The following is a 12,696-nucleotide window of genomic DNA, read 5'->3' as shown; positions in this document are numbered from 1 at the left end:
TTGGATATTTATCTGTATGTAAATTAGGGTGAGAATTAAGGTATAGTGAGTAATAAAACAAGGCTTTCTTATTTTATAACTACAACTATAACAAGACCATGTCTTTTCCTCCTCCATCATGTTTGTATGACTCCTTCCAATCCTTATGAAGCATTCACCATGCAAGAACTGGGTTGTCAGCAGCATAGCATGATTATCCCAATTAACTTGGAAATAATTAAGCGGCTGGCTTATGCGATCCGGTAATATCTTAACTACCAATGTAGGACAGTGAGATAGTGCTCTTCTGAGATGGCAACCCGATAATCCTCATTTCATAACCCCTTTAGGTATGAGAGAATGGGTTACTCACAACCTGGATAGATTACTTTTTTTTTGGAGGAGGGAAAACGGGGAGAATTACATAATCATTAAATAGATGACTTAATCTTCAAGGGGTTTTTTTGGGGAGGGGGTAGTGTTGAGGGACAATGAAATGGTTCTTCAATCCTAAATATATCCCACTGTGATAAATACAAGGCTGATTTCCATTAAGTAAAAGAAGTGAGCAAAGAGAAAAAGAGAAGAGGTGGGAAAGAAATCCCCTCTATGGTTAGAGACAGATGAAAGGGAATATTTTAAATAGGTGTTTCCCCCTTTTTTCGCCATATAGTGCCAGGATAAAATTGTCATAAAACGAGACATAATAAATAAGTAGATAAGTCAATAAATAAACAAATAAATGGAGGAGCATAGTCTGCAGAAAGACCAAGACTTGGGGTGCATTTAGGAGATTTGTGCTGATGAACTTGTTTGGGGAGAAGGAAAAAGGATCAGGGGGCTGCAGGAATTGGTATCCCCCTCCTCCTGGAAGCTGAACAGGGGTGGTGACTTAGGACAGCAAAGAGAGGAGGGACATGAAGCTTTCCACCAGCTGGCTGTTCCAGGACAGGAGGTCCTACATGAAAGTGCTCTCCAGCAGCAGCTCTGGTGTCTAGGAGCTGTCCATTTCAGCACCAGGTCCTCAGCAGAGGCAAAGGAGATCCAGAGAGAACAGCTGTAGCATCACTTCCATGCAGCAGCAGAGGAAGCCCATTCACCAGCCCACCCTACACAGCAAGCCTGCCTCCCTCCCAGGACATCTAAGTGGGGGCCTCACAGTGATCTTCAGCTGTACAACCATGGATTGCAAAAGCCGCAGTCCTTCTCAAGCCAAACCTTACAGCATCCAGAGGAGACTTGTGGTGTAATCAACAGCAGGGGAGAGAGAGATCCCACACTCCAGCAGACACACACTCAGCAGACACCAGAAGAGGGGACGACACAAGAAATAATCTGTGAAGAGCAAAGGGAGAGAGCGAAAAGAAGAACAAGAAGAAGAAAAAAAATCTGTTATTTTTTTTTTCTCCCTTTTACATGGCGCAGGCTGCAGAACAACATAAGGAAAGCGGACCCTGCATTCCTAACCCTATAATCCCCCCCTGCCCTGGTCCTGATGCTGAAGGTTGGTGATGAAGATACTGCATCTTTATTCCTGCTGATTACAGCTTCACAATTAGCCATCACTTATGGAAACTGAAGATCAGAATTTTAGGAAAAGGGATTAGAGAGATTAGAGCCTCTCTGTGTGCTAGCTCTGCTGCTTGTTTGTGTCTGTCTGCACTATTTCTTCCTATTAACCTGCATTTGGACATGATCTGATGGACAACGAGCTCTCCATCCACAAGCCTTCCAGCAGCTTTACTTTTGCTATTTTTTCTATTAGGATACCTCATCTTTTTGGGCAAGGTCCAGCATTACTGCTAAGCTAAAAAAAAAGATAAAAAGAAAGAAAAAAAAACAACAAAATCCTTCCATCATCTCCCATCTTTGTCTCCTCTCACCCCCTAAACCAGAAGACTGTTGGATGTCTATAGAATGAAGAATTATGGGTCTGTTTGATAGAGGTGTTCAGATGCTCCTAACCACTGTGGGAGCATTTGCTGCATTCAGTTTAATGACAATTGCTGTGGGCACAGACTACTGGTTATACTCTAGAGGGGTCTGCAAGAGCAAATCTATAAGTGAAAATGAAACCAGCAAAAAGAATGAAGAAGTCATGACCCATTCTGGATTGTGGAGAACATGTTGCCTTGAAGGTATTTTGGTGACTGGATGAGACCCTTTTCCTCTCTTACATTTTCACCCTCCTCTTTCTGCTCTCCTGTTCCCCTCCCTCTCTCCTGAATCAGAAAACTACATATTCCTCCATCTTATCATTTCATTTTTTAAACAAGGGGCGGCTAGACTGAGCTAATAAACCCGAGGTGGGGGGATGGAGGGAGGAGGGTGATTGGGGAGAGACTGATCCAAGTATTCATTGTGATGATGTGAAGGATAGATTTTGTTAAGATGGAAGCAGTGGGACGCAGAGTGTGGTACAGGGGCATGAATGGCAGTACTCCGAGGGGCATTGTGTCCTTCTGCTCCATGACGAGACAAGTGCACGCTTGGCTATTGAGCTAGAATTTGGAGACTCAAGCCATGTACCTGTATAGGCGAAAGCCACACATGGAAAATGGATGGCATGCATTGCTGATGAAAAAAAAAATCAATAGGTACAGATTAAATGCTGTTGAGGCCTAAACACACTACACATATCCTCAGGTAAATGCAATGCTGCATATCGCAGAGCCCGTGACATGACATATAGCTGCAATACTTCTAGGACTTTTCTGCACAACCGTTGTATAATTATTTATTTATTTATTTAATTATCCATTCATTTATTTATGTATTTCTTTATTTATTCATATATTCATTTATTTATTATTCATATATTTATTAATTTCTTTATTCATTCATTATTTATTCATATATTTATTTCTTTATTCATTCATTTATGTATTTATTGGTGTATTTATTCATTCATTATTTATTTCTTTGTTCATATATTTAATTATTTTTTACATTCATTTATGTATTTATTTCTTTATTCATTTATTTATGACTTTATTTATTGATTTATTTATATATATTTTTTAATCATTCATTTATTTATGCAATTATTTGTATATACTCAGTGCTATAGGGTTTACCTGTTTGTGTCATTTATTCTTCTATTCCACAGATGGTTCATTTACATGTTGGAAACATGATGTCTATCTGCACATTGTGTCAAATCTTTGGTATTTATGTAACCAAGTTTTCAACAGGCCTGTGACTATTCCTTATTCCCATCTTGTGCCCCTCTTTGACTAATATGTGTGTTACTGACGCCTGGGTCATCACTGGCAGACTGCATCCCACAGCTGCCCCTCCTTTTACCATGTGCCATGCCAAAAAAGCCCTGCAGTACATTGTTGCGCCAACGAAAGGGTTAAACACAACCCACATGAAAAAAAGGGGGGGAAGAGGACTGTGTGTGTGTGTCAGGCGGAGCGAGGTAACTATGATTAGTATGGTGGTACACAGACCACCCACCCCCCTCCCCCACAATCCCCCCTTCAATCACTGCAGGTCAGCAATCCAGCCATAGCCACACACATTATTCACATATGTACAGACACTGAGGCACAGTCACACACTCAGTCCGCCTCCGGCACCGCAGAGTGTGTGTGTGTGTGTGTGTGTGTGTGATAATTCGATATATAGTCCATGCAGTGTTGCAATGCAACCTATTATATACAGTACACACACACACTGGGTGTCTGCACTGAATACGTACAATTGTATAATTGGATAATTAGAGCTTTCAGCGCACCGCTGGGGCCATTTCTGTGTGATTGTGTGTGTGCACTAGTGTGAATGTCAGTATATATATATCCTGCTGCTTTCTGAACAGATTGCCACCACACATGTCCACGCACATATACTGAGACACACACACTACAAAGACTATGCCAAGCGCGTACACACCATATGCAGAGGCCAGACCTTGTGTAGTTGCATACACAAAATGTAGGCGCATATGGTTCTGCCAGGCTTTCAAAACAACATACCCCTTCCACCTCCCACACGAACAAGTCATATCACAAGCCAGAGAGTCCAATTATCATCTTGACCAAAACTTAATAAGGCACCAGGGCCCAATCTCCCAATAATTCGGAGCATATCGACATGGAATGAAATCCCCTTAGAAAAAAATCATATAATCATAACCTTCATAGGATAGACTCTAGACACGGAAGTCATTGGCCCAACGCTCAGCTTCAGCCACTACTCATGGGGGCACCGGACACAAAAGTTTTATTATAACAGTTTTGGAATCAATCAAACAGGGATGACATACGGAATACACACAGTATGTACCAAAAATATATGGCCAATGCAAGAGCAACCATTTAATGCACCCATATAGTGTACACTTAGTGCAGACAATATTGTGTAGTATATACGGTATTATATATGCACATATTTGTGGACCCGTTTCTAGGGTTTGATGCACAGATTACCCATATAATGTCATTTATGGCTTAGATTATTAATTCTTTGAAATAAATGTACTTTGCACCAAAATGAATAATTGTTAACAAAATGCTATAAGAAAAGTAGCTAAAAAAAAATACATATATATATATATATATATATATATAATATATATATATATATATATCAGAAATGATTTACTCCACGTACATGAAAGGATAGTCGTAGGCCTAAGCGTCGGTTCATCGCATGACGATGGGGTTCTTCTCTATTGCACACTTGTTTTCTAGTGTCATTTCACCTCTACCAGGCAGGCTCACATAGGCTCCAGCCCAGGCTGTCAGCCTGTGGGACATTTTGGCCCTTCCTCCTCTGGAGCTGGGCTGTGATGGGACATGCTCTGAATTGCTAAGTGTCTCCATTGAGCGATGAGAACAGTTTGACGCATTAAACACGCATAGCGCATCCGCTGAGCCTCTCCTCAGCCAAGCCTGCCTCTTAACATAATCTGCAGAGGAACATTGCACTGAATAGAATATGCCGTCCCTCCCCAGCCAGGAGAAAATCAATAGCTATGAATTCACCCTGATAGATCTCAGCCCCCCTCCCTTCCCCTCACTCCACCGCCGCCACCATCCACAACACCTCATTCCCACCTCCCCTCCTTCCAGGAAACCTTTTCAATTGATGCTCCTATTTATTATGTGTCCCCGAAGTGGCTAGTGGTTACAATTAAACATTTATAAGAAGCTTGTAGGAATTTTGTTTAAGCCAGCTGGCCATCCCTTTTGTTAACCTTTGAGCAGCCGGCGTTCCCTTGGAGTAATTTTCTGGTGGCATCTTTTTTTTTTTTTGGAAGGGTGTTGGTGGAGCGAAGAAGACAGATGGAATGGTGGGATAGGCTGTTCAGGTTTGGGTTTTCCTGTGTATTTGGGAATTGGATGCAAGGTGGATTTTGGGTAATACATGGTTAACAGAGTGCAGGTGTCTACATTTTAGGAGGAGATGAGTAGTGGAGGGGAGAGGAGCCATGCGCAAAATTCAGTTTAACTGGCTGGTTAATAGGGGATTGTCTAATTTTCAAAGACTGCACAGGGTGTGTGAGAGAGAACGCGAGGATAGAGGAGGGTGAACGAAATGGGGGGAGGGGGAAGGAGAAAGGGTGGGTGTGAGACAAGGGGAGGAAAAAGAAGAGGGAAAACAGGAGATGAAGAAGACCTTTGGAAAGTGGGAGGACCATTGCAGGAGAAACAGGGAGGAAGAAAGACGAAAGACTGAACAGGGTCCCCAATTTTATGTCATCCATCTACATCACCTTACTCTTCTAGGATCTTTACTCTCGTCGTCACAGAATTAAAAGTCATCACTGGTCTTAGACCTTCATGTGAAAAGTAAGGTCATTGCTCTTAGGATCACAATGTAGTGTAATTAGTTCCACTTCCAATTTCCAGAGGCTTCTAGGTACCGATAGGCAATTTCTGTAGACCCCAGAAAATGTTCAAGCCAAGATGGTCACCAAGTAAGTCAAATGGCCACCTAAAATCAAGGGTTAAAATTGTATTTCCTAAACTAAAGGCCCCCCCAAACAAATATGCCTCCATAGTGGTCATAGACAAAAGCATGAAATGAGAAGATTTAGAAATATATGTCAGCAGCGAGAAGGCTTCCTATTTGGTTATGTGATACCAGTATACGATTTACTGTATTTTTTTTTTATAAGGAAGCTCTTTAATCCTGCATATGGAACAAGTTTAATAAATGCGATATTGGTAGCGCCATAAGCACAGTCCCACAGTAACAGGATAAGAATAAGAGGTGATTATGAGAGATTTAGATCACTGACAAAGTAGAGCACATTAGCAATTATTTACAGATGCCGAGATGTAAGGCGGAGAAGTTTCATTGAGGGCTTTGAAGGTCAAAGACGGAGCTTTGTATCTAATTCTTGAATAGATAAGATATCCAGTTATGGATATTTGCATCATTTTAGGAGCAGTTGTCTAAATGAGCCGACTGACGGTGTTTTAGATTAATTGCAATGGGGATAATCAATTGTACGAGCAATCAAGGGAGGATACGATGAGTGGATTAAAATGTTAATTTAGTTTTATACGTACAACAGACAAATTGCACAAGAACCCAACAGCGGGAATCTGAAGACTAAAGGTGATCATTAAATATGGAAAGGTCACCTCTAGGCATTGGTCTTGAAACGTGGACAGAATAAAGAGAGAATATCCTCAGGTTGTTCATTGTTTGTGGTTTAACGCTCATAAACTCGACACAGGGATAAGACACTGTGGAGAGAGATGCTTCATTGATCTTATCTTCTTTGCACCAAAGGGACCAGAAATGGAACTGACATAAGCAGATTTGCATTTTATCCTTCTTAACCTAATTTTTTACAGCCACTTTCTACTATAATAATTTTACATAGATGTCATTCCCTTTTGCCTCCTGTATCTATAAGATGAATAGTTGAGCATCAGATAAAATTGGATCTTATTTACGAAAAATCGAAATATTTATTACATGGATACAAAAATTATCATTAGGCTGGCAATATGCATTAGATACCTGTTGACCAGACAGTCGTTCATCCACCTGCTATCGCTCCCGTACACGTAGATGCTTGGCTCAGCCGAGTGGCTGTTTTTAGTATTGAAACACATGATGAAAATCAGCTGAACCTGCCAGGACTGGATAATCATCTGATCTTTGTAGTGGTCTCCCAACTCTTCCCCTGCAGATAATTTCTGGGTAAAGATTGGAATTTCAACAATTAGGGGAGATAAATTATTGCCAGAGGTGTCTGGTAGCGGTTTTCTCCTCTCTCCCCATGGAAAACATAGGTGCCGATTTCTCATGTGTATCAGGAGTTGTGAGATATTGGCGTCTGCAGAATAATTGTTTGGCCAACAGCTATCTCTCACATATGGCCAGCGTAAAAGGACAGCAAATCACAGAACAAAAGGATCAGGCATGCTGGGGGCGTCGGTAAACTCCTATAAATATTAGATGGGAAGCCACTTTTGACAAAATTAGCATGTTCGGCCAAAATTACTCTAATGTGTATCGCTTTAGCCCAGAATTATAGAATTATAGGTCCTTTACATATATCCAAGTGTGACCAGCACTGGCCTCTTATATCAAAGTTTTCTTGCATCCACAGCCTGAATACTGAGCATGAAGAAATCTTAGGTTAGGATCAACCACCGTAAATTCTCTCTTCCGAGAAAATCGGGCTGATTACGTTAATCACACTCTGATCAGATTATGATCTGATTCTCTCAGATGAGGAAAAGATGGAAAAAATAATGTCTCCAAGTTCTTCATTCTTTCATGTCATCCAAGTTCAGGCCGATGATTTCCATGGACTCATTGACTTGCCTGGCCGAGTGCGATCCCAATATCAGATGCAAATGGAGCATGCTGCGATTTTTTCCTAGGGTAGACTTTGACCAAGGAAAAAAATCAAACTAGTGCCTCATAGACTAACATTGGTCTGATAGCTTTCCGATGTTTTGATGAGTCGCACTCCAATCGAGAATACCGACGTCTGCACCTGCCCTTATGGACACCATTTAGATGTACAACATTTTTCTTCATAAGCCACATGATCTATATGTGTTGATTCTAGTAAAAGCCTTTAAAACTAATGTTGCTGCCAAGTTTGGAAACCATATAAATTAAGATTATTACATTATAATAGTTCTGAAGTTTGATGGAAACAAAAAAGTCAACTGATTGCATTAAGAAGTTATGTGAGCTATCATTGTTACTATAGAGATTCTGAAGTACCTATTTGGGCCACTGTGCACTTGAAGGGTTTGTTCAGGTTAGACAACCCCTATCTATAAACTCTGTTAGGAAATTTGGGTGTATAGAAGGATTCCAATCTATTACTGTGAGTGGGAAATCACTTAAAGAAGCGCTCCTCCTCCCATCAAAGTTATCCTCTTAATATATTACCCCACTATATTATATACCACTGTGTACTTACAATTGCTCATTTTGCTTTTCTACCCAGATAGTTCTTCTCTTTTCTCTGTTGTATATGAAACAGGAAGTCTCTTGTCCCTGCATTTATCATTCCCCTCTACAACTACTGACCCAGATTCTCCCCCTGCCAGGGATTTTTGCACTGACTCATGACTTATGCAGACAAAATTGACCTCCTGTTTCTACTTAGAGCTTAGAAGGATTCAGTTAGTCGATGATTAATCACGTAATATCATCAACCTAATGGAAAACAGAAGAATTAACTGTGCAGAAAGGCAAAATGAGCAATTATAAGTACACAGTGCTAAATAATATGATGACTGCAATATACTAAGAGGATAAAAACTTTGATGGGAGCAGTACTTCTTTAAAAACAGCTCCCATTCTGGATGACCCAGCTTGTCTACTCAATACTTGGACAAGCCATTGATTTCTATGGGGTGACCTATAAAGGTGGCAATTCCCCTACTGATAACACTTGAGTTCCCATCAGTGGAACACTGCCCCAATCTGATCACCATTTGTAGACCTGTTGTTGAGTTGGGGCTTTCCAAGTCAGACAACCCCTTTAATAAATGTCTAAGCACTGACAGATCCACGTCCTCAAATTGCATTATTACATCATTGGAATATGAAGATTTTTCCAAAAATGTCCAGCCTATTTGAATGATTGATGAAACGCATATTAAAAAAAAAACCTCCCATAGATTTATACATAATAGTGCACATGAACTGACATTCTTCGGTGTAGTCTTCGGTGCTTTATAATGTGGTCTTCACGTAGTGATTGTATGGCATAAGGGTAAAGGTGACACTAACTGTAGAATGCGTGCATGCCAAGAAATCCAAACCCTTTAAAGGGGGTATCCGGGTCTTTACAGAAAAAAAAGCCTAAGCACTAACAGGCAGGTAATTGCAACCTACCTGCCTGTTGTGGCAGGCGACATTCTTCCCTGACAGAGCGGTCACAGACGCTCCTGCCGGGGATTCAGCAGCCTCTGCTGACGTCATGTTTACAGAGCGGAGGCTTGTTTTCTGGTCTGCTTTGTTGACGGAGAAGGATTTCCGCGGTCATTCTGATTGACAGCCAGATCTCTGCTGCCTAACTGGGAGAGCCGGCTGTCAATCAGAATGACCTCGGAAGTCCTTCCCCGTCGCATCAAGGGAGGCAGCTGAATCTCCGGCAGGAGCGGTCTGTGACCGATCTGTGCCAAGGAAGAACGGCGCAGGGCACAACTGGCAGGTACGTTGCAAATACCTGCCTGTTAGTGCTTAGATACATTTTTTGCTTTTGTGTAAAGTCCCAGATATCCCCTTTAATACAATTATCAATTATGGCTCTACTTTAATGTATACTATACTACAGAGTTAGATCGCTTCCACAAGATTTTTAAAAACTTTAAATCCTCCACTGTATGGGATTGTGCCATTATTTTCTGGCTGATGAGCTAGATTTCTTTTTTTCGGTGCCAGTCAATATCTTAGTAAAATGATCATGCCTAGGTCTTCAGAGGTTATATGTTGTCATCTCCACATCCGATGAGCCAATGATCAGATGATCTTTAGTCTTGCTGCTGGTGTACATTATCTCATACCATGATCATACCATGATATTATGCCTATGATTTGCTATGACTATTTTGTCTTTTTGGTAGCATTAGTAATGTCACTGGTTATGTCACTGGTTAGAGGTTGTATTCACTGATCACTGAGTAGGCAGCAAATATTATAAAAATTATGTTTAGTAAATAGAAACATCCAAAAAACAATAAACGTTCTGAAAATTTATGTCACCGTTATGTTTTCTGTATCTTCAGAAACGTTTGACATTTTTTAAAAATATGCCATAAAGTTTGCCTGGTGAGGATTCAGGTGGCTATTGATTGAGTAAAGTACATCTTTAACCCTAAGTTTATGCTTGAAGCAAAGGATCTGTGTCCTCTCCATCACCTGAAGAAATAATTACCCATCTTTTGGGTTATCTAAAATTTAGCAAAGGAAATATTTATTCATAGGACAAGAATTATGTGATATATTGAGTGTTCATAACTGATGTGTTGAATAGTGATGATGAGCGAACATGCTGGGATAAGGTGTTATCTGAGGATGCTCCAGTACTAACCGAGGGTCTTTGGCGTGCTCAAATAATATGTCCGAGTCCCTGCGACTTTATGTCTCACTGCTATTAGACAGCTGCAACACATGCAAGGTCTGTCTGTTTGTTAGGCAATCCCGGCATGTGATGTCTAACAGCCGTGAGACATGCAGCCGCGGGGATTTCAACTTTTTTTTTTCAAGCAGGCCGAAGGCACTTGGTTAGGACACGAGCATGCTCAAATAACACTTTATCCAAGCATGTTTAATGTTGAACCTTTAGGATCTTACAAGGCCAAAAATGGTATTTACAGACTTATATAGCCAAAATTGGGAATGAGCGTTTCCTGATACCTAGGTCCTACAACAAACAAAGAGTTTAAGTCCAAAACGTATAACGCAAATTAATTTTATTAATCAAAAAAGCATAAAAGAATTTTTGCACACAATATATGTAGGGAAAGTCATAATACAGAAAAAAGGCTCAGGTGTGAAGGACGTATACACATCAAAGATGTATTCAGGGTTTGGGTAAAAACCGACCTGAATGAATGTCACTAAAGTGCTTATAATGCCACAAGTGTGCAATATGGTTGCCCAGGAATGCTACCAAAAGGAATCATTATTTCCACCCAAAGCTCATATATACTGTATATATCTTGCTCACACCAGATAATACCGGCTTCCTGATCTTTGTGAGCATGCATATGTATGATTCAAATACGGGCACAGTCATAAATACAGCAGTAAACCAGCGCAGGCCAGCTTACCCATAATGACCTCCTGACGAAGCCGAGGACGGTGAAACGCGCGTCGAGGCTTCTGCGTGGCTCACCGGCATCCCAGCATACAGCCTGCACCATGTCTGAAGGTAAATGATCTGTGCAATCATTTCACTTAGTGTTTATTCCACTGCACGTTCATTACAGGTCGCCTTTAGAGCACTTTATCTAGTTGCTTTTTGGTTTCATTATGCTAGATAGGCTAGTGGGTTGTCGCGACTGGGTATTTACTATTGTTGGTTACTCTTATCATACGAGGACCATGTTTCCCTATTGATACCCATTTACTCCTGACGGCAGACGTGTACAAGTGCAGTGCTTTAGGTGCATACATTGGTTTTTCTTGCACCTTTTGCTGTGATGCCGGTGGCCATGCAGTTTTTCATTTTTCTCTGATCGGCATTTATTTATTCCTATATTGCCGACTCTCTTTAGCTTTCTATGTACCGTACTACCTGTTTGTCTGTAAATTTCACTTGCTATTTATGCAATAAAATTATATATGTTCAATTATACCCCGTCTTTTCTCCTCATTGGTATTTTTGGGTAGTTATATATAATTTTTATATATTTTCTTCGTATGATATTTATGACTTTGCCCAGACCCAATCGGGAGCTTTTTTCGGTTTCATGTATCTAGCTTTAGGGGTATGGTCCCAAGTAGCTACGGTGACCACTTTGTAGGTTTTTCAGCTTACCCATAATGTTGCCTGTGTGATGTGAAGTCCAGTGCAGCCCCGACGCGCGTTTCGCGTGGGCTTCCTCGGGGGGCTGTCCAAACAGTCTACTAATCAGCCAATGAATGATCAAAATGCTTGTTCGTTAGCTGAAATGATTTTAAGCTTGCTTAAAAATCATTGTTCTCAGTAGCACATCGTCCGCTGTAAACATGACATGTGCTGCCAAGCACGATAACATTCTCTGCACACAGAACGATCCCATTCTGTGCACATGGTATGACAGTTCACCCGTCTAAACTAGATATGAAACAACCCCCGATCAGCTTACATTTAACCAATCAGTGGAGGATTAACAGCATCCGCAATAATTCCGTGTAAATGCGGCCTTGCACTCCAATAATTGAATTATTAAGGAATAATTTATGCTAACCAAATAATCATTTAGGTTGTTACACCTGTAATCATGTGACAGTAGACTCATACCTCACCATAAGGAACATGTCAGCAATCTGTAAAGTGTATGTAGTTCCAAAAAAACCAATGCTCCTTAGAAAGATAGAAATGTATCAGATGTTGTGCAAATCTATGATGTAAAGGGGGCTCTGTTCTCTCAGCTAAGATGTCCCCTCTGGGGCTTCCCTATCCCTTCCTGAAGTTTCACTGAATCTTTGAATAGGAATCTGCAGCTGCATCTCCCTCCTCCCTGTCTTTTACTTGCTATCATTACTTAGGAGGTTTGTGAACATTTACAG

General features: G+C 40.8%; 1 protein-coding gene across 1 annotated transcript in view; it reads left to right on the top strand.

Annotated features, from left to right (window-relative positions):
- Positions 1-677: 677 nt before the first annotated feature.
- Positions 678-12,696, top strand: part of CACNG2 (calcium voltage-gated channel auxiliary subunit gamma 2) — a 130,620-nt gene continuing 118,601 nt past the window's right edge. Inside the window, exon 1 of the mRNA XM_077278803.1 lies at positions 678-2,117. Coding sequence (XP_077134918.1) covers positions 1,907-2,117 — 211 coding nt within the window. The 5' untranslated portion in view covers positions 678-1,906. The remainder of the gene's footprint in view (positions 2,118-12,696) is intronic.

The sequence above is a fragment of the Ranitomeya variabilis genome, chromosome 8 (genome assembly GCF_051348905.1).
Source record: "Ranitomeya variabilis isolate aRanVar5 chromosome 8, aRanVar5.hap1, whole genome shotgun sequence".
NCBI classification, from domain to species: domain Eukaryota; kingdom Metazoa; phylum Chordata; class Amphibia; order Anura; family Dendrobatidae; genus Ranitomeya; species Ranitomeya variabilis.
Note: the sequence above shows the minus strand (reverse complement) of the source record. Positions and strands in the feature narration are given on the sequence as shown.